The sequence below is a fragment of the Antechinus flavipes genome, chromosome 3 (assembly GCF_016432865.1).
Source record: "Antechinus flavipes isolate AdamAnt ecotype Samford, QLD, Australia chromosome 3, AdamAnt_v2, whole genome shotgun sequence".
Taxonomy (NCBI): domain Eukaryota; kingdom Metazoa; phylum Chordata; class Mammalia; order Dasyuromorphia; family Dasyuridae; genus Antechinus; species Antechinus flavipes.
This window is the reverse complement of record NC_067400.1, coordinates 198,300,534-198,326,312: the sequence shown is the minus strand read 5'-3', so window position 1 is coordinate 198,326,312 and position 25,779 is coordinate 198,300,534. Positions and strand designations below refer to the sequence as shown.

General features: G+C 33.4%; 1 protein-coding gene across 2 annotated transcripts in view; it reads right to left on the bottom strand.

Annotated features, from left to right (window-relative positions):
• CRYBG3 (crystallin beta-gamma domain containing 3) overlaps positions 1 to 25,779 on the bottom strand; it is a 119,616-nt gene that overhangs the window by 68,183 nt on the left and 25,654 nt on the right. For both annotated transcript variants that reach the window (XM_051984387.1, XM_051984386.1), the window contains exon 3: positions 16,365 to 16,774. In XM_051984387.1, the coding sequence (XP_051840347.1) occupies positions 16,365 to 16,774 (410 nt within the window). The remainder of the gene's footprint in view (positions 1 to 16,364; positions 16,775 to 25,779) is intronic.

The window sequence follows — 25,779 nt, the reverse complement described above, 5'->3', positions numbered from 1 at the left end:
TATACACATTATTGTTTTAGGTTCTGAAGGTACAAAGATAAAAATCAAATCCCCTGTCCTCAAAGTCTGTTATCTCACTTAATCTTCATATTGGTAAACTAGTAAATCAAGTAATAATAGTTAACATTTATATAGCACCTACTACTATATGCCAAGTATTGGGCTATTTACAAAAATCTCATTTGATCCTCTACACAATATATAGCACCTAGGACAAACAAGTTAAATAATTTGCTCAGGATCACATACCTAGTGTCTGTGGACTGGATTTGATTGAACTCCTGTCCTTCTGGCTCTAGGCCAAGTGTTCTATCCATGTACCACCTAAATGCTTACTTAGTTTTATTCTTCTTACTTTAGAGATGGTATATACTTGGATCACAAAGAATAACACAGCCAGTAAGAGACAAAGAAAAAATTTGAATTTTGGTCTGCTGACTGCTATCTTTAATTGGGTTTCAAAGCTTAGTTCCTAGCTTTCTCTGATGAGTAAGCTTCCCGTCTAACTTCTATTGGAGGAGGAAGGGGTTCCCTATTGGCCTCCCTCAAGTTTGGGTTTTGTTGATGGTCTGCTGTAAGAGTGGGGCCCTATTGTTGGATTGCTATAGAAATAGGAGTCCTTACTGGTAGGCCCCAGGCGTGAGGTCTAGCTATTGGAAGGACAGGGCCTTACTGATAGATTGCCCCAGAATAGAAACCCTACTGTGAGGCTGGCTGCTGTTTCTGCTCTTGCATCTCACACTCTTTCCAGACTAGTGAGACAAACCTTTCATGTAGTGCTGGTGAGCTTTTCTGATCCTAGATCAATTATAAGGTGATTTTCTAGCTGTTTGGAGGGAAATCTGGAAGAGTTTCAGAGGGGTCCTTCCTCATTCTGCCTTTTTAGCACTGGAAATCCCACAGTCTTTTAAAGGACAAAATTTTGAGCAATTAATGTACTAATTAAATTTCTTCAGATCCATCCCAAAGAAATCTAAGGACAGTATTTTTGGAAGCAATCTAGGAGATAATCTACAGCTGTATTGCTACAAATCTCTCATTTCTGTCTTTGGGCTGTTTTACTTTTTCTGAATTTGTGTGCACACATCCATATGTATTTTAAATAAAAAGAAATAATTCTTATTAAGGGTGTCTAGCTGTCTTCCATGCCTAGGAATACTCTTCTTCCCCTACTCCCAATTACTGACCTCTGGTTTCCTTTAAATGAGAACTAAAACCCCATTTTCTACAAGGTCTTCCCCAACCCCTCTTATTTCTAGTGCTTTTTACCCTTACAATTATTTCCTATTTATAATATGTATAGCTTACTTTGTATAGATGTGTTGGCATATCATCTCTCCCATTAGACTGTAAGTTCCTTGAGGGTAGAGCACATATTTTGTCTTTTTTTATAGCATACTTGGTGTTTAACAAATGTTTATAGACTGAATGAATAACAGAGTTGGATGAGACAACTTCTGAGGTCCCTTTTAGCACCCAATTTATAATATAAGAAAAGGAAAAAGTCACACAATATAGAAGCAGGACAGAATGAAATAACTGCCTCCTTTAAAACATGATTTAATTGAAGAGCACAACAGGAAATGAATCATCTCAGTCTCCAGCTATTAAAAAATTTCAATTCAGCAATAGCAAGTCATTTATATGTGTCTGGAATTGGAACACCTACCCTATTAAAAGGATAGTCAGCATTTATTAGAATTAGAGAGCACTTGGGAAAGTATCTTTTCCTATAAAATCAGCTTAATTGAAACATTGCAAACTTGGGAAAAGGTTTTTATTTTAGCTATCTGTATGAAGAACTGATTCTCTGTATTAAAAATCTTGAAAAGTTTATTATTTCAGGAGCAGCTAAGTGGCACAATAGAGAGATATCCAGGAATCAGGAAGATTTGAGTTCAAATGTTACCTTTGAAACTTGCCATTTACTAGCTGTGTGACCCTGGACAAGACACTTCACCCCCAAAAAAAAGTGTTTTAAAAAAAGTTTATTATTTTAAAGGGGTTTCTAGATGAGATTATGCTATTAAAAAGAGAAAAGGGGAAGGGTTGGACTAGAAGTCTAGAAAATATTCTATTATAGTTAAAACATAAAAACAAAAATTCATGATCCAGATGACTCAACTGACCAAAGCCCAGATTTCAAAATAATATAATAATAATTCAATTTCTTCTCTTTCTATACATAAAACATTTACCATTTATCTTCTCATTCTTTTACCAAAATGACTTACTGACATTTTCAAGCCTTCATATCCTTTTGCCCAAACTATTGCTATAGTCTCTTAATTGCCTTTAGTCCCTACTCCCTCTAAATTATTTTAGCTGCTTCTGTCAGGAGCATTATACAAGGCACAAATTAGAATAGTATATATCGATGGAGAGGAGAATAACTCAAAAGAATTACCTCTAAATTTCTCAGTCAGATAATATTGGTGGCTATCAAGAATGGGTTCTCAATCTACTATTATAGCCTTACCTCTCCTTTTTCCCTTAAGAGAAACTTTGCTTCATTCAAATTAGTCTATTCATCTCCAAAACAAACCTAGTATTCTTATGTATATTCTTCTTCCTCAAAGCACCTTCTCTCCCATTTCAATTCTGTTTTAACTAGACAGCTCATATAGCCCAGGCTAATCCTCAATCACCAGTGTGCAAAATACCCTGTCTAATCCTATAAGCACTTATTGGGTATATTAATCATCTGATACAATATACTATATCTTCTAAAACTTAAACCTGCTTAACCCCCAGTCACTCTACTCTAATTTGTTCCAATTACTTTCAGTTTTGCTCCAGCCAGATCCTTTGTAGCCTTGACTATACAGTGAACTAACTCCACTTTATAATTTTCTCTACCCTTAAATCTTTTGGATAGAGTATAATCCTTCAGGGGGAAAATGGACATTTAATGAAACAGAGGACTTTCAAGCATTTCTAATAAAAAGACCAGAGTTGAATAGAAAATCTGACTTTCAAATAAAAGACTCAAGAGAAACATAAAAAAAGTAGATAGAAAAGAGAAATCATAAGAGATTCATTAAGGTTAAATTATTTACATTCCTACATGGGAAAATGATATTTATAACTACTCAGAACTTAATTAGGGCAGTTAGAAGGAATATATATAAGAAGGCACAGGTATGTGCCTATTTGACTTGATTTTGACTATGATGGAATGGTATCCAAAAAATCAAATGAAGAAGTGAAAAAGAGGGATGCACTGAGAGAGAAAGGGAAAGAGAAAGAAAGAATTATTTCATATCAAAAAGCCTTTAAAATAAATGGGAAGATAGGGAAGGAGGTGGTAAATAAAACTTGAACCTTATTCTCCTTAGAATTAGCTCAAAGAAGAAATAAAATGCAAACTCAGTTGGATATAGAAATCTATTTTAATCTTCAAGGATGTAGCTAAAAGGGGCAATAATTGTGGAAAACAATTTTATAGCAAATTTCTATATAACGGCTTCATTTTTCAAATTACATATATAGAATCAAATCAAATTTGTATTAAAGTTATTCTTCAATTGATAAAATGGTCAAATGATAAGAACAAACAGTTTTCAATGAAGAAATCAAAGCCAACTATAGTTATATGAAAAAAATGCTCTAAATTACTTATTTTAAAAATACAAATTTAAAAAAATATGACAAAAAAGGGAAATGATAAATATTGGAGAAGATGTGGGAAAATTGAAACCAAAGGAGATAGAGTTATGAAATGATCCAACTATTCTGGAGAACAATCTAGAACTATGCCCAAAAAGCAATGAAGCTGTGCACACCCTTTGACCTAGCAATGTCACTATTAGATCTGTATCCCAAAGAGATTTTTAAAAAAGAGGAAAAAGAAAAGGCTCTATATGTATAAAAACATTCATAGCAGCTCTCTTTGTAATGGAAAAGAACTGGAAATTGAGGGGTTGTCCATCATTTGAGGAATGGTTGAACAACTTGTAATTTATGATTGTGATAGAATACTTATGTATATAAATGAAGAACATGATGCTTTCAGAAAAAAAAAAAACTAAAAGACTTAAATGAACCGATGCAAAGGGAAGTAAGCAGAATCTGACACTGTATAATACTATTGTATACAATGATCAACTCTGAATGACGTACTTGTTTTTAGCAATTACAATGACCAAAGATAATTCCAAATGATGTATAATGAAAAATGCTCTTCACTTTCAGAGAAAGAACTGATGGGATATAAATGCAAATCACAGTAAGCTTTATTTTTACTTTATCTTGGATTTTTTTTTTGGGGGGGGCCCAAATATCTTTCACAACATAAAGCAATATAGAAAAATATTTTGCATGATTACACATGTATAACGTATATCAAATTGCCTGCCTTCTCATTGAGGGGAGAGCAGAAAGAAGGTAAGAATTTGAAAACTAAAAAAAATTTTAATGAATGTTAAAACTTGTTTTTACTTGTAATTAGAAAAAAAAATTTAAAAAGAGAATCACCATCACAGAAAGGTTTTTAAGTCTATGGAAGCTTATGAGATGTCCAAGTGAAGTAGTATACAGGTAAAAGAGAAGAAAAGTTCATAACAGAATCATGAGGAACACTTTCTCTAGAAAAAAAAAAATAGAACAAGATAATATCCTTTAAGGCATTCTTAATAAATTATGTTAAGCTGAATTTCAGTTGGAAAAATTTTAGTCTTGTATCTCAGCTTCCTTACTTGTAAAATGAAAATAATGTACCAGAAAGTCAACTTCAAGTCCTGTATTATTTTTCTTCTATAAACATATCTCAATTCCTCAGCAACAAGCTTCCTGACAATGTTTGTTTATTTTCATCAGAATTCTATGCATTAGGAGTAAAGAAAAATTTGCAATAATAATAAATTCATTAAGTATTTGTTGTCTGCAGCATCCAAATTTCAACTAGGATTTACCTTCCTTACACTGCAAGAGGTAAAACAAACTCTGTTGTTGTTAAGTTTATTCTGCCCAATATTTGGAAAGAAAACCTCTCAAATAAAAGCTTTTCATTTACAAAAAATTTTACATATTCTTTAAAATATCTAATTCTATATTTAAAGTATTCTCTCTTAGACTGGTTAGTGAAAGACATGAAGCAACACTTTTATATTTAACCCTTATAGAAGTGGGCAAAAGAAAAGAGAGAACAACAAAGAGTAAAGAGTAGCACTAGACCTTGGATGCAGAATTGTCTAGAATCACTGTGCCTTTATGACAGAAAGAAGAATTTGTTTGGGAACACATTTATCATAGCAGTTCTTCTCACATGTTAAGATATAAGCTTGAAGAAGGCAGGAGCCATTTTATTTTTGTTTCTACAACTTCACACCTTATCCATAACAAGCTATAAAGGTTACATTACCTTTCTTTGGTATGGCTAGTGGATTGGAACAATAATAAAAGAGTGACAAGGAGAAAGGTTAACTTAAAACATCTGTCATACAAACTAAAAACTTAAAAACTTAGAAACTAGACTTAAGACTTAGAATTTTAAAAGTTCTGACACAAATTCCTCACTACTGTTTCCAAACTTGTTTCAAATTATGCCTCTAGGAATTCTATTCAAATGAGAAGCATCATTTCCTTTAAGCAACAGGTAACTTTGACAAAGAAGGGATGGGAGTGTTATGGTCTACATCTAGATAAGGGCAGTTTTCAAGTAGTTTACATTCAATGCCTGAACAAAATAAGACAATAGCAGATCATTCAACAGTTAACAAATGATTTATTTACCTACCACTGAAGGATATTTAATAAGAGGCACTGAGAATTCTTCTAATTAATTCAACCAAGCAAAACTCCCTCACATAAGTTTTATAATTTTCTTGGATCGGCATTTTTGTAGACATCAATGGTGTGGACATTTAGTCCCCACTTAAGCCAACCAAATTTTGAAATGGTCTTAATGCCTTTCAAGGAAAAATCAACCTAATTTGCACTGAAACAAGCATTAAAATATTGCTCCAATTGCAAGAGTTTGAAGAAGGTTATGGGGAAAGAGTTTCAATTCTTCAATTACTTAATCCAACAAAAACTTCACTGCTGATTATTATTTGATTAAAAAAGCCTTAGTGAAATTTTAATGATTATTTCTCAATAAACACAGTTTTGAAATTTAAGATAAAACTTCCTCATGCAAGCTTTTAGGTTACTCTTAAAATGCCAATCTAATTACATTTTAACTATTCATATGCAAAAACAGGTAGTGGACCAAATTTTAAATTTATTTTTAAACATTGTATATATGGTATGTGATTATTCTTAATTAATTCTGGCCAAATATTTCATATAGTTCCATAATTTATACCTAGAGTTATAATTCTAGGTTATAGTTAAGATTCTTATTAAAGAGTCGTGTATCTTTGTTGAAATTTATATGAAATAATTAAGTGAAGACTTTGTATTTCTTTGAGATTTTGAAATTATACCACAAAACTATAATGAATTTTCTTCTACACCACCTGGATTTAAGACTAAACAATTATTTTTACTAATCTATGTAACTGCTGGCTACAAAATCTTAAAACACTGTTACTGTCAAGTATTTTATTACCACTACATATTAATTGTTATTGCCCATTATAAAGAAAAGGAAATGTACTGAGATTCAGAAAAGAATCTTTGACAAGTTGACATGTCAGTTCCATGTAAAATCAAAGCAACGCTCTGTCTGAATGAACCAAACAGAATAGGAAATTAATGATGAAAATACAAAGTAAGCTATTAAAAAAAACATGAAAATATTGATGTTAAGATGTTATTGGTCAAATTTAACTTAACATCCCATTTAAGGAAGTCAGTATTGTCTGTGGTAAGAATGCTCATTAAAACCTAACTTGTTGGGTTTAAATGTTTGTTTTTGTTCACTGAAATAACTGTTTTCTAATACTATATTTGAAGAAAGTCATCATCTTTTAAAGGGGTTGGGATTTTCTTTTTCAAATGATTAACTAAAAAAATCTGTACAAGGAACATGAGACATAACCATCATCCTCTAATTTTCACTTCACAAATACTATCCGTAGTAAATTCCTCCTCCTCCCTCCAACTTACCCTATAGTTTTACAGTGTAGATAGCTGAAACTCTTGAGTCATTGCACTGAGATCGGTTCAAGCACTTAAGAGCTAATTACTGATTGGACAATACTCTATGGGCATATGCTTGGAAAATGGTCCTTCTCACTATCCTGTGCTGGCTCAATGATTGGTGTATACAGAGGATGGTAGGACGGACTAGAGTCACTCTTTGCGGTAGAAGAGGGAGAAGGCAGTCACGGAGATTCCGCTTCCATCTGTTCAATCCTGCGCCTTGTCTAAAGACCAAGAATAAAGACTAAGGATTTTTGTTTATCCTGATTCCGGCTGATTCTGGGGTGTCCTGGGTGCTAGCTCGGTTGTCACAAATCAGTCTTCCTCCCCTCTAATTTACCCAAAGGCATTTCTTAAAGCAGCCATGGAAGGGAAAAAAAAAAAAAAGCTGTCTTTGATCTAAAGTGAAACTTTTCTTTTACTGAAGTAAAAGAAAAGTTAGAACTTATATTTTCTTTTAATGAAAGGGTAGGAGTCCAGAATGTCCTGGTTCAGGCTGCATCAGCAAAACCTCAGCCCCAGCCCAGCCTCTCATCAATAAAGTGGGAATGAGGGGTCCAGGGACCTTGGAATCAGCATCAGTACCGGCTGGTTCTAGCCCTTTCAACCCAGATACACAAAGCACAACTTAGAAGGTAAGTAGAAAAGTTCTATGGAACTAGGGTGGGAAACCAACAAACAATCCTAGCACAAGTCACACCAGTGCAGCCCCAGACGCAGCAAAGTAGGTCTGTTGCTTTAGCATACTAGATTTTATGGCCACAATGGAGTAGGGACAGTCCTAACAGTTCTAGTTCAGAAAAGAGGACTTGTGGTCAGGTCCCCAGAAAGATCTTTGAAAATGGCTTGGGACAGTGCACTCTCTACCATAGAAACAGAGCTCTAGTTTAACAGAGCCAAGTAACAGATAACAAAAAAAGTTTCTGATCATAGAAAATTTCTATGGTGACAATGAAGATCAAAACACACACTCAGAAGATGATAACAAAGTCAAAGCTCCTACATCCAAAGCTTCCAAGAAAAAATAAGAACTGGACCCAGACCATGGAAGAGCTCAAAAGGGATTTTGAAATTAAAATAAGAGAGGAAGAGGAAAAATTAGGAAAAGAATTGAGAGTGGTTCAAGCTAATGAAGAAAAGAATGCCTCAAAAAGCAAAAGATCAATTGAGGAAGAAGGTATTAAAATAATTTCTTGAAAATTAGAACTGAGCAATGAAAGCTAATGACCTTAGAAGAACTCAAGAAATAAAGCAAAAAAAAAAAAAAAAAAAAAATAGGAAAAAGGAAAAAGGAAAAAGGAAAAAAAAAAGTGAAACATCTCATTGAAATAACAAGACTTGGAAAACAGATCCAGGAGAGAGAATTTTAAAATTATTGGTCTACCTGAAACTCATGATCACAAAAAGAGCCTGGATATCATCTTTCAAGAAAGTATCAAGGAAAACTGTCCTGATAAGCCTAGAACCAGAGGAGAAAATAGAAATTAAAAGAATTCATAGATCACCTTCTGAAAGAGATCCCAAAATAAAAACTCCAAGGAATATTATATGACCAAATTCTGGAGTTCCCAGGTCAATGAGAAAATATTTCAATTATTCAGAAAGGAACAATTCAAATATAGTGGAGCCACAGTTAGGATCACACAAGATTTAGCAGCTTATACATTAAATGTCTGGAGGGCTTCAAATGTGATATTCCAGAAAGCAATGGAGTTAGAATTGATTATAACCTATCCAGCAAAACTAGTACAGTCATAAGCGGAAAAGGTGGACATTCAATGAAATAGAGGACTGTCAAACATTCATGATGAAAAGACTAGAGTTGAATGGAAGACCAGAGCTGAATGGAAGACCTGATTTTTAAATACAGGACTTAGGAAAAGCATAAGGATATAATTAGGAAAGTGATGGACTTAACAAGGTTTATCTGTTTACAGTCCTACATGGGAGGATGATACTTGTAACTCATTATTATAGGCAGTTTAGACGAATATATATACAGAGATACAGAACAGAGTTGAGTATAAAGGGATAATATTCTTTCTAAAATGATGAAATTAAGGGGTGAGAGAGATGTAACTGAGAGAAAAGGAAAAGTGGAATAGTGTAAATTATCTGCCATAAAAACAGGCAAAACATTCTTCAGTTGATAAATGGTCAAAGGATATGAACAATTTTTAGATGAAATTAAAACCTTTCTAGTCATATGAAAAGATGCTCTAAATAACTAATGATCAGAGAAATGCAAATTAATACAACTCTGAGATACCCTACATACCTCTCAGATTGCCTAAGATGACAGGAAAAGTTAATGACAAATGTTGGAGGGGATTAGGAAAACTGGGACACTAATACATTGTTGGTAGAATTGTGCATGGATCCAGCCATTCTGGAGAGCAACTTGGAACTATGCTCAAAAAGTTCTACTAGGCTTATAGCTCAAAGAGATCTTAAAGGAGGGAATAAGACCCACATGAGCAAAAATGTTTGTGGCAGTCCTTTCTGTAGTAGCAAGAACCTGGAAACTGAGTGGATGCCCATCAGTTGGAGAATGGCTAAATAAGTTATGGTATATGAATGTTATGGAATATTATTATTCTATAAGAAACAATCAGCAGGATGATTTTAGACAGGCCTGCAGAGACTTACATGAACTGATGCTAAGTGAAATAAGCAGAACCAGGAGATCATTGTACCTGGGCAACAACAAAATTATACTTTGATGAATTCTAATGGATGTGACTCTTTCCAACAATGAGATGTTTGAAGCCATTTCCAATGAATTTTTGATGGAAAGAGCTATCTACACCCAGAGAGAGGATTGTGGGAACTGAGTGTGGACCACAACATAGCATTTTCATTCTTTTTGCTGTTTGCTTGTATTTTGTTTTCTTCCTTATTTTTTCCTTTTTGATAAGATTTTTCTTATGTAGCAAGATAATTATATAAATATGTATGCATATATTAGATTTAACATTTATTTTAACATGTTTAACATATATTGGATTACTTGTCATCTAGGGGAAAGGGTAGAGGGAAGAAGGGGAAATTTGGAACACAAGGTTTTACAAGGGTCAATGTTGAAAAATTATCCATGCATATGTTTTGAAAATTAAAAAAAAACTTTAATAAAAAAAGAGGCAAGAAACAAGTTTACAATGGAGGAGGAAGAGAGGGAAAAAGAAGGAGTGACTCAATCTTACTTTCATCAAAAATGGCTAGGGATAAATATAGTCAGCAATAATAATTGTACAAAAGAATTTTGAAGCAAGTTTCTCTTATTTTTCAAACAAAGAAAACTGAGTCAAATTTTTAAAAAGAGTCATCTCTCAATTGATAAATGATTGAAAGATATTATGACTTATGCCAAAAGGCTACAAACTTATTTATATCCTTTGACAAAGAATATCACTACTAGTTATGAATATCAAAAGGGTTTCTTTTAAAAAAAAGAAAAGGAGCTCCATGTACAAAAATATTTGTAGCAGCTCTTTTCTCAGGGCAAAAAACTAGAAACTGAGGGGATACCAATCAATTGGACAATGGCTTAATAAATTGTGGTATTTGATTGTGATGAAATTATTATTGTTCTATGGGAAATGATGAACAGGATGCTCTCAAAAAAAACCCTGGAAAGTCCTCTAAATTCAAGCAAAGTGAAATGTACTGTATACAAAGTAATAGCAATGTTCTGGGATGACCAGTTGCAAATGACTTTGCTATTCTCAAAATTACAATGATCTACAACTACTCTGAAGGACTTATGATAAAAAAATCCTATCCTTATTATGCTCAAAAAGTCATCAAACTGTGAATACTCTTTGATCCAGCAGTGTTACTACTGGACTTATATCCCAAAGAGATTTTAAAGAAGGGAAAGAGACCTGTATGTGCAAGAATGTTTGTGGCCCTCTTCAACAATGAGATGGACCAAATCAGTTCCAATAGAGCAGTAATGAATTGAACCAGCTACACCAAACAAAAGAACTTTGGGAGATGACTATGAGCCACTACATAGAATTCCCAATCCCTCTATTTTTGTCTGTCTGCATTTTTTATTTCCTTCACAGGCTAATTGTACACTACTTCAAAGTCCGATTCTTTTCATACAACAAAATAACTGTTTGGACATATATGCATAAATTGTATTTAACTTATACTTCAACATATTTAACATGTATTGGTCAACCTGCCATCTGGGGGAAAGGGTGGGGGGAAGGAGGGGAAAAGTTGGAACAAAAGGTTTTGCAACTGTCAATGTTCAAAAATTACCCATGCATAATTCATATATCTTGTATATAAAAAGCTATAATAAAGAAAAAAAATCCTATCCATAACCACAGAAGAAACAAATTGTGTCTGAATACAAGTTGAAAATAATTTCTCTCTCTCTCTCTTTCTCTCATTTTTCTTGAGGGTTTCTTTTTCTTTTTAATTAGTGTGAAAGATCTAGATTTTCTTTTACAACATGACTTTTTTGGAAATATTTTGCAGAACTTCATATGTGATTTCTTAATGGGGACTGGAGGTGGGAATAAGGGAAAGAACCTAGAACTCAAGTTTTAAAAACAAATGTAAAAAATTGTTTTAAATGTAACTGGGTGTGGAATCCTAATGTTAACTCAACTTGAAACAAGGTGATAATTCAAGGGAGATGTTAGAGTGTTAACTCAATGGAATTGATACAATGCTTGTGTTCACACCTTTAGAGAACTCATATAAGCAAGAAGTATTTAAGTACTCATTGGAGTTCACACGTTTGGGAGATTTCAGGATTTAGTATGAGATATCCAACTTCACACCTCCCTTAATCCCTCCCTCTGGAGGAGTCAACTTTTGGGAGATCATATATATTGAAGCTCTTAGAGCTTCAACTTAGTTACTTCGGAACATTGTCAGGGGTCAGAGAGGAGCACTCTGGGAGATTAAGAGCCAGGAGCACTGTGGGAGATACAGAAGACCACAAGCTCTCTCTCGGAGGCGGGATGCAACCAGATTCACTTCATCTCACATCACTGTGGTGGCTGGGCCCCTGCACTTCCCCCACTGAGACAGAGCTGGTCTGAAAGGCTCTCCAGAAAGCTAGCTGAGCCCCAAGTGAAGGAGGCAAGAGAGATTCATTCCTTTTTTCACCTGGCTGGCTGGAGGCTGAAGGACACACCTTTGAATTTGGAGACATTCGGAAGGAGCTCTTGGAACCAAGCAGAAAGATAGACCTCTAAGAAAAACTAACCAGGCTATATTGGAGACAATAAAAGATCAGAACTTTTAGCACCTGGCTGCATTTGGGTGATTATTAATTTTAACTAAAACTAAAGCTGCCTCCAGAAAATCTCCCCAAGAAACCTGCTCCCAGAGAGACCCATTGTATTATTTTAAAGAAAAAGAACTCCACAACTGGGGGGAAATATTAAATTTTAAAATTCCATCTTCCCTAGCTCTAAAACCAGAAATAATCTGTTCCCCTATCCCAACAAAGAAAAACCCTGATGGCATGACTTAAGAAGGTTTAAGTCATTTGCTTCCCTAACTTTTTGAACAAACTTTTAAAAAATAAAACATTAAAAAGTTTTAGAAAAAAATGAAGAGTATTATCAGTATTCAAGGCCTGACCATACAAAGAGCCATTCAGGTAAAGATCAGACATCCTACCAAATCTATTCACTTTATTCTTTCACATATTTATCTTTGCTGGCCGCTGCTGTCATCTCCTAAACCTGGAATACAGTAGTACTTTACAAAAGCTTTTTTAAAAATACCTTTCAGTAAAAGGACAAACTTTACTTCCTGAAAGTTAAATTCAATCCAAATTGTTAACCATTAACATTTCTTTTATTTTTTACCTTTACAAAGTAAGCGATGTTATTCTCACAATGATGGGGAAGCTCCACTATAAACATTTAGACACAAATTATTAGTAGGATTAGTAATATGTATATATGTATATATTCACAAGAAGAACAGACGTCACCCTCTCTCTCATTTTGTCTACTACTTTTACAATGTCAGTCATTTCATGTTTCTGATTCTTCATTTTCTATTTATACAAAAGGAGAAAAATAATTCTTGTACTACCTCATTTGAAAGGCTATCTGGAATATCAAAGGAGGTAATACATGCAAAATCATAATGTAAATGAGCTATGGTGGTATTATTATTACTGCTTTCATTTCCAAAATACTTATTAGACACCACACAGGGCAAAAAAGATGGATAAAAGAGTTTTCTTCCTATTTCAACCCAGTGAGGACAGTTTTGAGAGGCTGGAGAAGATCCAAGAAATTACATGAAATCTTTAAAAATGAAAGAAGGAACCTAACTGTATCAAAGCAAGGAATGTGAAAAACTGAATAGGAAATAACTGGAACTGTCCATAAGAACAGCAGATCACAAGAAGAGGGGATAACTTCCAATTCATTAGGAGCTTCTGAGTATGTCTCCAAAGGAGCTTTTTTCATGACAGTAACTCCCTCCTAATATTTAGTTCAGGAATAGGTTAACCTCCTAACTCATTGGGTCCAAATTCTACCTGGACAAGAATGCCCTCTACAGAATAAAGATAATAACTGTGATATAAGGTGATGCTTTGTTATGTACTCTGTAGTGCAGGAGTCCAAGTACACTCCACAGCCCTTTAAATAACTAAAGACAACTACTATATTTCCATCTATTTCTGTAGTTCCTATCACATAAACTTGTTCCTCCTCCTGATTTCAAATTTTTCAATTGATGGCCATTATCATTTACCCAGTGTTCCATATCTGAATAGCTGGTATTACTTTTCCTCTACCCATCATATTTAATCAATTATAAAATCCTGTCGATTTCTAGCTAACTTTCTAAAACATAAGCTGCACAGAAAGTACCACCTATATTCCCCTTGTCAATAAAGCCACAAGCTTACTCCTAATATCTATTCTGAAATAACTCCAAAATCTTTCTCCCCTTCTTTGTTCCAACTGCTATTATTAAAACATCCTCCTATCAAGTTTTGTTTCTATTTTGTTTCCGTCTCCTCCTTCAATTAATGGTAGCATGAATTATGACAGCCAAAATCATTTTCCTTTTATATTGATTTAGTCATTTAGTCACTCTGCTTAAAAATCAAGTTCCACCTTCTTTGCATAGCATGTAAATTTCTTTAAAATGTGGCAAAGCACACCTTTTTATCCCTATCTTTTAATATTGGTTCTACACTGTACTCTTACCTCTAGCTAAATTAAGATTTATCTCTGCCCGCTGAACATTTCCTATACTTTCCCATTTCCATCACATTTTTTCATGCTTATATAAATATATACACTCTTTTAAAATCCTCCAAAACAACATCTCTATCCTTTTACCAAAACTGTCCTCTCCAAAGTTACTAATTATTGCCAAATCCAATGGTCTTTTAACTCTCTTTATCTCTGACTTCGAGGCTTTTGATACTCAACCTTTCCTCAATACTTTTTTTCTCTTTAGACTTTTGGGACATCACCTGACTGCTCCTTCTCAGTCTCAATCTCCTTTGCTGGATTCTCTTCTAGATCACAACCTCCAACCTGTCCCTCATGATTCTAGCCTGGTCTTTCTTCCTTTTTTCCTCCCTACTACTTTACTTGGTGACCTCAGATGTATTTTTTGACACACTGATGATGGATTCCCAGTAAACAAGACATTTCATCTTGGCCCTAGATATTTTTCTGGCTGTCCTCCATGCCTAGAATGCTCTCCCTCCTCATCATTTCCTACTCTTTCCAGGCTTCTTTTTAGTCCCAACTAAAATCCTATCTTCTAAAGGCATCCTTTCCCCAATTCTTTAAGTCTAGTACAGATTTAAGTTCAAATCTGGCCTCACACACTTACTAACTGGTGTGATTTTAGGTAGGTCACTTTACATTGTTTGCTTCAGTTCTTTATCTGTAAAATGAACTGGAGAAGGAAATGGCAAACTACTTGAGTATCTTTGCCAACAAAACTTCAAAATGGGATTAAAGAGAGTTGGACATTACTGAAACAAATTTATAGTTCACTGTAAAGATCAAATTAGTAATTGTAAATGAATACAACTGAGTATCTATCTATAAAGCACTTAATACAGCTTTCAGCATGCTTAATAAATGCTTGTTTCCTTTCCAACTAAAAACGATTTTCTTTATGGAAATCCTATTCAGTCTTTCAGCTTATGTTGTACCCCAAGTTTAAAACAGAATTTTCCTACTCCATCTCCATCAATTAAAGGTCCTCCCTTCTTTTTCAGATCAATTAAGAAACCACTTTTTTCATGAAATCTTTCCTGCTTTCTCTTTCCTCTATCCCCAACCAGGTGGAAGAAGTCATCTTTTTCTTCTTCCAATTTCTCACAACACTGCTTCCTTCCCTTACAATTGTGTACATGTTTTCTTTCCCTTTCCTTTCCCCTTGCCCCTTTAAGTTCTTTGTGGTTAGGCAATATGTAATTTTTCATCACTTTATCTCAGCATCTAAAACACTGCTTTGCTGAATTAAAATGTTTAAAAATGAGCTATTAATATTATTATTAATGCTATAACAATAATAGTTATTGTTAGCTATTATAATTAACTATATCTAATTAGCTATTATAGAACTTTGTCACTGGGTAAGAATCTAGTTTACAAAGTTGAGGAAAAAAAGCTAGTATCAAATCTAATAAAAGATTTTAATCCATTTCAAAAGGACAAAAGGTTGGATCCATTAACAATAAATGAAATTTCTTGCAATTCACTGATTATTTTCTTTCACAGAGACATAATTAGTGAAATAATCAAAATTTTATTGTTTTTGAAAAAAAATATCTAGGCTATAATCCCTATCCACCTATGTGAAGACAGACAAAATAGCAAAAATTTCCAAAATTGGGAAATCTAAAATTTAGTTATTCTAACTGCAATTACAGTATTGAACATGTATTAGGACTATCCCAAAGAATATTCATAAAAGGATTTATCAGGCCTGCCTATACAGTACAGAAGGCATGGAATATAAAGAGCTGGGAGGTATCTTGAAATATTAAGTCCACCTGACCTCATTTTCCAGATAATGAAGCTAAAATCCTGAAAACCAAAATAACATGGCAATTGATAAAATAACTAAATGAAGAGACAAGATAAGAAGTTGAGTTTAGGTCTCCTACCTAATCATTAGCTCTTCTTTCATTCTCCCTTTTTGTTTATCTTCAGTTATATACATTCATGAAACAAAGTAATATTCTTACCTACCTAGTGACCCCTTTACATTTGAACAAACTTGGTTGAATACTCTTTGGAACTTACTTGAGCAATTCACTGTTTTCTTGTTCACTATCTTGTAATACAGTATCTGACAGATCAACTGAAGTTGGCAGGTTCTTTTCCTCAATTGTTGAGCTTGGTTCTTCCATAGGAGAACTGCTGCATTTATCACTTTCCTTTTTAAACTCTTTTTCATGAAGAACAATGAGATTTTGTGAATCCTTTTCAGTTTTGTCACATTCACTTTTGAGGCTTGGTTGCTGTGGGGATTTTGCTGAGATATTAAATAAGTTGCCAAGAAACTGGAGAAAGCTTTCTTTTGACTGCTTATCACTGTCTACAGTTTTAGCAACTGAAGGTAAACTGGAAAAGCTGTCTGGCTTTTTTGAGTCTTCTGGTGAAAGATTAGATGATTTCTCAGAATGCTTCCTACTGTCCTCACTTTGGGAAATCTTTAAAAACAAAACAAAAAAAAAAGGATGGTAAATAAAAATCAATTTAAACACACACCTACGTGTGTACATATATACATTATGTTTATATTTATATAGAGCTTATTAACATTAGGTGCAGGAATACCGAAAGCAATTAAATTAGTATTATGAATTAAACTAGGTATAACAAGAATAAATAAAGTTGATTTAAGATTCATAATTGGGGGAAAGTACAATTTCAACAAGTCCCAAAGAAATATATAAAATATCTAAACAATGATTATAATGAGAATTTTAAAAAATAATAGCAACTTAATTACAATCAATGATGGTACCCTTTACTCCATTTTGGTTATTTATATCTCCATTGCACCCTTTCCTATATCTTTTCCTAACCCCAACTAGCAATTAAAATTCTGCAGAAAAAGTTGTATTCCATGACTAGCCATTCAGGCTGTTTTCCCACCTCTATTCAACTCTGAGCTTAAGTTACAGTAAAACAAGTTACCTTTCATATGTATCACTATGTTTCACAGTAAAAGAAGCTAAGCTAGACAATTGGGGGCAACATTATTATATTATTCTTTGAATGAAAAGTTAAAACAATGAGGAAAAAGTTTCCAAAATATTGCACAAGAGTTAAATGATGTCAAGACACTTCTAGCCTATACAAACCAAATTTCTAGGCAAATATTCTTCAAAAAATTTTGCTGGTTTTGGTCTAAATTAAAAGTTTCATAGGATGAACTAAAACCAATGTTAGTTAATAAACATTTATTATTTATTAGTAAATTGTTAATAAGCATTTATTAAATAATTAGTGTGACAAGAATTGTGCTAAGCATTGTTGATACAAAAAGAAGAAGGTTCCTTACTCACAATCTAATGGAGAAGAAAATATATATATGTGCATATACATACAGAATAAATAGGAAACAATTACAGAGGGACTGTACAAGAATTAAGAGAGGTTAAGAAAAGGCTTTCTATAGAAGATAGGGATTCAGCTAGATCTTAAAGAAAGCAAGCAGAGAAAAATTGTTCCAAGTCATGAACAGTAAGAAAAGTGCCTGGAGATGAGAGATTGTAAAGACTTGTTCAGAGGGGAGTGTGGGGAAGGCAAAGTCACTAGATCACAGTCCCAATTGGGGAGTATGATATAAGAAGACTAGAAAGGTATAAGTTAAGAAAGTCTCTGAAGGCCAAACAAAGGACTTTGTACTTGATCCTACAGATAACAGGAAACTCCTGGAGTTTATGGAATGGGGGGAATGACAAAATCAGACCTGTGGTCTAGTAAAATCACTTGAGTAACTGAATGGAGGAAGGATTGGAGCAGAGACATACTTGAAGCAGACATACTCAGCAAGTGGATATTGCAGTAATCTAGGCCTGAGAAAATAAAGATCTGCACCATTGTTATGGTGGAAGGATCTGAGGAGAATAGGGAAAGTATTCAAGAAATGTTGAAAAGATTAAATCAACAGGACATGGTAACAGTTTGGACATGGGAAGTGAAAGATCAAGATGGCTGAGGAACTAAGAGGATGGTAGGGGGGGAAAGATAAATGAATTATCTTTGGATATAGTGAGTTTAAGATGTCTACTGGATAACCATTTTGAGATGTCTGTCAGACAGCAAGACATGCAAGGTAGAAGATCTGTCTGTAAAGAAGCTTGGGTAGGACAGAAAGATTTGAGAACTCTCAGCATAGGGATCATAATTAAATCCATGGGAGTTGATATCTCCAAGTCAAGTTGTAAAGAAGAAGAAAAGAGGGCCCAGACTAGAACTCTGAGGGACGTATATGATTAGAGGGTATGACCTGAAGGAGGACCAGTCAGGAAGGAGGGAGGACTGAGAAGGAACAGTCAGATAAATAAGAGGAGAACTAGGATTGAGTAGTGTCCCTAAAACCTAGTGAAACAAGAATATCAAGGAGCAAAGGCTAAGGAAGTGTCAAAGGCTGTTGGGAGGTCAAGACATATCGAAAGGCCACTCGATTTGCTATTTAAGAGATTGTTGGTAACTATGGAGAGGATACTTTTATTAATGATGAAACTGGTAGCCAGATTATAAGGTATTAAAAGTATGAAAAAAGAGAAAATACTGTAGATGGCCTTTTCAAGAAGTATATACCATAAAAGGCAGAAAAAATAAAGAATGATATTTAGTAGGGATAGAACAATTAAGTGAAGTTTTCAGATAGCAAGACACCTTAGTTACCTGAGTTTCACTTAATTTAATTTGTAACCATATTAATAAGTGAATGTTTTCTCTGGTAAGGAATTGTTATCAAAGTTATACAAATAACAAATGTATATATAAAATAGCCATTCTGTACTAGAAGAGGGATCAAAGGATGTGAGCAAACATTTGTCAAAAGAAGAATTGCAGCACACTCACAACCACATTTTTAAAATGCTATAAATCACTAAGAGAAATGCAAATTATATGATCTAGCCTAAGGTTTCTCCTCATATCCTGATTGGCAAATATGTCAAAAATGACAATAGCCAATGTTAAAGGATTGGATCTGTGGTAACAGTACCATCATTGTGGAAAACTATTTGTAATTATGAAATTAAAATGACTTAACATGTTAAAATTACTGGACTTATCCCAAAAAGGCCATTAATAAAAAGAAAGTCCCCATCTGCACCAGAATATTTATAGAAGTACTTTTTATAACAAAGAACTAGAAAAAAATAGATGATCACTGATTGGAAAATGTTTAAGCAAACTGAGGAACATGAATGTAATGGAATACTACTGTGTGGTAAAAAATGATGAGAAGCTTGGAAAGACCTACACAAAGTGATGCAGAATGAAGTAAGCAAAACCAAGAAAATAATAAAACAAAAATAATAATAAATAGTGCAAATTGAAAGAACAATCACAAACTCAAACCAATCAAAAGTAAATTAACAAATTTATAGATATCAAGCAGGATTCAAATGAAGAGTTAAGGGAACATCCTAATTCACTTCTTTGTGGAGGCGAAAATTCTACAAATATTACTTATTGCATGCATATTCAGACTATTTCAATGTGTTAATTCTGTTGATTTTTTTTCCTCTCTAAAAATATTATTTGTTTTATGGAATGGCTCTTTGGGAGGTGAAAAGGAAAACATACTCAAGATAACTGTGACAGTGTAAGAAACAAAAGATAGCAATAAAAACTTATTTAAGAAAGTAAATGTATTAAAGCTTTTCCTCATCACAACAAAGCATCTTTTGAGCATTTCAGCTAGGTTTTTAAGATCCTTTTTTTTTATTCTTTTACATTAGAATCTGAATGTAAGCTCTAAGTCATACTATTAAGAAAGAACAACAAGCTTAGATCAAAAGACCCGAGACCCTGCTCTTCCATTTCTGTGCAAGGTGATTTATTCATCCTTTCTTAACTTTAATTTTGTCATTGAAAAAATGAAACTAACATTTGTACTACTTATTTTTTCAGTGTACCATGAAAGTGTATGACTAACAGGGAAGCACTATATAAATGTAAGCCATTATTAACATCACTAGTTCCTATCTTGAGGGAGTCTCTTCTATGCAATTCATTTATCAGGGCTGCCTTTGTTAAGTGGCTTTTCCTTGCAAACCCAGTAACCATTAAGAACACTAAAATTTCTCTTCGATAAGAGCACAGTAACCACCCTGTAATTAAATACACATTTTAAAACATATATAGATGGATGGATATATATATGCCTACAATACATAACTGTAGTATACTTATACTTCCCTATTAAAATCTTAGCTTTAAAGTTTTTCTTTTTAAAATCATAAGTCAAGTTCCCTCCAATTCACCAAAATATATGGTAAGATGCATGAGAATTAGTAGATATTGTTAGGATCAACAAAATGTTTTAAGGCCATAAATGTCTATATATTCCCTCAGAATTCTTTATGTGCTCACAAAATAATCTTGTGAAATATTAAGAGAATAACCAGAATAGGTTAGGATTAAGAGAAATAAAGATGCCATACATGCTCCTGGCAAGCAAGATTAATCAACTCTCAAGATGGAATCCAAGTGTTACAATTCATGTTTTAATATTAATAATTACTAGTTATTAATATTAATAAAAGACTGCTTCCAAAATTTGTTGCTATTTGAAGAACATTCTTCTTAAAGAAAGAAAGCTGACAAGCCCTATGCTTGCTACCATTTTATTTTATTTATTTATTTTTAAATAACTTTTTATTGATAGAACCCATGCCAGGGTAATTTTTTACAGCATTATCCCTTGCACTTACTTCTGTTCTGATTTTTCCCCTCCTACCCTCCACCCCCTCCCCCAGATGGCAAATCAGTCCTTTACATGTTGAATAGGTTACAGTATATCTTAGATACAATATATGTGTGCAGAACCGAACAGTTTTCTTGTTGCACAGGGAGAATTGGATTCAGAAGGTATAGATAACCCGGGAAGAAAAACAAAAATGCAAGCAGTTTATATTCATTTCCCAGTGTTCTTTCTTTGAGTGTAGCTACTTCTGTCCATCCTTGATCAATTGAAACTGAATTTTGCTACCATTTTAACTGTAGCATTTGGAAGAAACAGAATTATACATTATGTTGTTTACACATAAAGAGAAAGGTAAAAAAAAATAAAATTATACTTCAGATGAAGTTAAAAAAGCAGGGGTAGCAATGCCTGATCTCAGGGAAAAGCAAAACCAGATCGAATTAAAAGAGATAAGGAAGGTTAACTACATAAAAATGGACTGTATTAGGGCATTAAAATCTCATAAGCACAATATTAAATGCGTCTTTTTCAGATCATGATGCAATAAAAATTACATGTTAATAAAATACCAAACAAAGATTAAAAATTAACTGAAAACTAAATTTAATCCTAAAGCATCCAACAATAAATCATAAAATCAATACTTTCATTGAAAAGAACAATAAGACAATATAACAAAAATTTCTCTTTTATTAAAGCTTTTTATTTTTCAAAACATATGCACAGCCAATTCTTCAACATTAGCCCTTGCAAAACCTTGTGTTATAATTTTCCCTCCCTTCCCTCATACCCTCCCCTAGATGGCAAGTAATCCAATATATGTTAAAAATGGTAGAAATATATGTTAAATCGAATTATGTATACATATTTATACAATTACCATGCCATACAAGAAAAAAAAAGAAGCAAAATACAATGCAAGCAAACAATAACTAGAATGTTTGTAGTAACCCTTTTTGTAGTGGCAAGAAACTGGAAACTGAGTGGATGCCCATCAGTTGGAGAGTGGCTGAATAAATTATGGTATATGAATGTTTCGGAATATTATTGTTTTGTAAGAAATGACCAACAGGATGATTTCAGAGAGGCCTGAGAGACTTACATGAACTAATACTAAGTGAAATGAGCAGAAGCAGGAGCTCATTACACATGGAAATAACAAGATTATATGATGCCCAATTCTGATGGACATGGCTCTCTTCAACAGTGAGATGATTCCAATTGTTTGGAATTAGTTTCCAACAGCTCCAGTTGTTCAGTGATGAAGAGAACCATCTACACCCAGAGAGAGGGCTGTGGGAACTGAGTGTGACTGTATGCCAATATAGCATTTTTACTCTTCTAGTTATTGTTTGCTTGCATTGTATTTTGCTTCTTGCATGGGTTCTGTCAATAAAAAAGTTATTATTATGAAAAAAAAAAAGAAATAGAGTGGTAGATCAGTAGAATAAATTAGACACAGACCACACAACAGTCAATGACTACATTGATCTACTGTTTAATAAAACCAAAGACAGATTTTGGAATAAGAATTCACTATTTCACAAAAACTGCTGTAGAAACTGGAAAACAGAATGGCATAAACTAGGCTTAGACCAACACTCACACCACAAATGGAGTTGTCTAATAAAGGGTAATACCATTAGCAAATCAGGAGACTAATAGATTACTTATCAAATCTACGAAGAAGGGAAGACTTTATGACCCAAGAGGAGATTGAGACTATTATGAAATGCAAAATTTTGATTGCATTAAATTAAGGTTTTGTACAAACAAAGCCAATGCAATTAAGATTAGACGGGAAGCAGAAAGCTGGAAAACAATTTTTACACAGTAAGTGTTTCTAATAAAGGCTTCATTTTAAAAATACATAGAGAACTAAGTCAAATTCATAAACCTACAAGTTATTCCCCAATTGATAAATGGTCAAAAATATGAACAGTTTTCAAATAAAGAAATAAAAACAATTTGTAGTTATATTAAAAATGTTTTAAATCACTACTGATTAGAGAAATAAAAATTAAAACTCTGAGGTATCACTGCACACCTATTATATTGGCTAACATGACAGAAAAGACAAATGATAAATGTTGGAGAAGATGTGAGAAAACACTATTGCATTGTTGATGGAATTATAAATTACTAGTCCAACCATTCTAGAGAGAAATTTGGAACTATACCCAAAGAGCAACCAAACTGCATACTCTTTCATCATACAATACAATTACTACATCTGTATCCCAAAAAGATCATTTAAAAAAGAGTTAAAAGGACCTATGTTTACAGAAATGTTTATAGCAGCTCTTTTTATAGTGGCAAAAGAATTGGAAACTGAGAGGATGCCCTGTAATTTGGGGACTGGCTGAACAAATTGTGGTATATGAATGTAATGAACTACTTCTGCTCCATAAGAAATGATGAGCAGGTGGAATTCAGAAAAATCTGGAAAGACTTACATAAACTGATGCTGAGTAAAGTGAACAGTAACAAACAACAGTTAAATTGTGTGATTATCAACTATGACAGACTTAGCTCTTCCCAACAATACAATTACAAAAGATTCATGATGGAAGATGTTATCCACACCCCAAGAAACAATTATGGAGTCTGGATGCATAGAGAACCATACAATTTTCATTTTGCTTTTTCATTCTCATGGTTTTTCCCTTTTGTTCTGATTCTTCTTTCACAACATGACAAATGTGGGAAAATGTTTTGATTGTACATGTATAACATATCTGATTGCCTACCCTCTTAGGGAGGTGGGTGGAAAAAGAGAAAAAAGGGGAAAAAATCTGGAAATCAATCTTATTGAAGTGAATGCTGAAAACTATCTTTACATGTAATTGGAAAATTATCATAACTTCTAAATACAAAGAAAACCTTGATTGACAGAATTCACAGATACCTGTCAGAAATAATAGCAAAAACAAACTAATCTTCAAACTCTTAGAGGTATAGTAACTAAATTGAATGATTTTAATAAAAAGCAACAAATTTTGCTTTTGGCCAAAAGTAAAAGAAGACCTCCAAATATGAAAGACAGAAATATTAAATTTAAATATCAAGATTGTATTTTTCCCCTTTTTTTCCCTTATTTTTAAGGATGGTGTTATAGGGTAAGAAGAATATACTAGCAGCAACAACAAAAAAAAATGCATTCAGCTCTTTTAAAAAAAAAAGTAGTACTTGGGATCAGCACCTAAGAAAACTAAGATTCAAGACACAAATAACTCAAAGCTAAAGAAGTTACAAAATAGCATAGAAATTAGAGAAATAATAAACCATTTGCTATACTCCATAACCTGGGGAATACTCTCCCACAAATACAATTATTCATAGGAAGATATAGGGACTATATAATAATTAGAAATTTATGTAAGAAAAATCTACCGCTGGGTTGAAGTGATAACACATGCCTCACACTGAACAGAATTATGATGTCTTTTAATTATGTTATCATGCTATTCACACTTATCATGTGGTGAACTGCAAGGTATATCGTGTTTTCTGGGAAGCCTGCTTCCAGTTCCTGGCTTCAGCTAAGCTCCTTAGCTGAGGTATCCCAAAAAAGACAAAGCTCTATTTTTTTTAAGCCTATGGGCTTTAAATGCTCAATCGATCTTCCTTTATCCCTTTCTTCCTTTCCTTCTTCCTTCTCTCCCTCTTTCCTCTCATTCCTTGTTCTTCCCCCTCTTTCTTTTTCTTAAAAATTTAAGTTCCTTCCTCCATAATAATGAATCTGTTCCCTTACAACAGGGATTCTTAAACTTTTTCCACTCACAATCATTTTTCACCTCAGAAATTTATATATAGATATATAAAATACATACAAATCAAACACTTATTGATAGTAAATCATAATTTCATGACTCCCCACATTTAATTTTAAGATCTTATACACCACCATGACCTAGGCTAAGAGGTATTTCTTCTTCAGAAAAGAGGATTCCTTCCAGAAGCCAAGTTCTTTGGAACACAGAAAAACCACTATATAATTAAGATATAATAGTATCCATAAGTATATTAAAAATAATTTTCCAACTTTCACATTCTGCTCGTCAAAGACTCTGTCTTCAGCCACTTTAAGACATTTTACATTTTATTTAGGGACTTACTAGCAAAACAGTCAAACCTTTTCCATTAAGCCCAATAGGAGATTTGAACATATTACCAGTGAACTATTAGTTATTTTTATATATTAGTTTTACATAAAGTAAAGTGGCTCCAGAGTTCCAAAAAGCTTTTAAATTATGGAATTCCTATAATCTCAAATTGCTGGGTTGATTTTTAGATGACAAGTTTTTTTGCTTTGTAAACAGACTGCTACCTAGAAAAATCTTGAAAAGTTTCATTAATTAGAGATCTTCAGGTAATCGTGCTATAAAGAGAATGTTTTCTTTTTCTTTTTTTGGTTTTGTTTTTTGCTGGAGCAATTGGGGTTAAGTTGTTATGGGCCAGAACTCTGTTCTTAAAACAAGGATTCTTACAAGATGCTAACTCAGTGGAATTAATAAGGCAATGGTTATCTAGTTTAGCATGGTGATTAATAGTTCTCTAATTCAGTACATGTACTTAGTACTTAATATAGTTCTACAAGATTCATACTTATGATGATCTAATTTATAATAGAATATATAACAGCCAGCAGGGATGCAGAGACAGATTCACTCCATTGTCCACCTTTGTGGTGGCTGGCGGCTGAAACACAAGCCCTCAGACTCAGAGAGATTCATTCACTTCATCTCATATCACCTCATC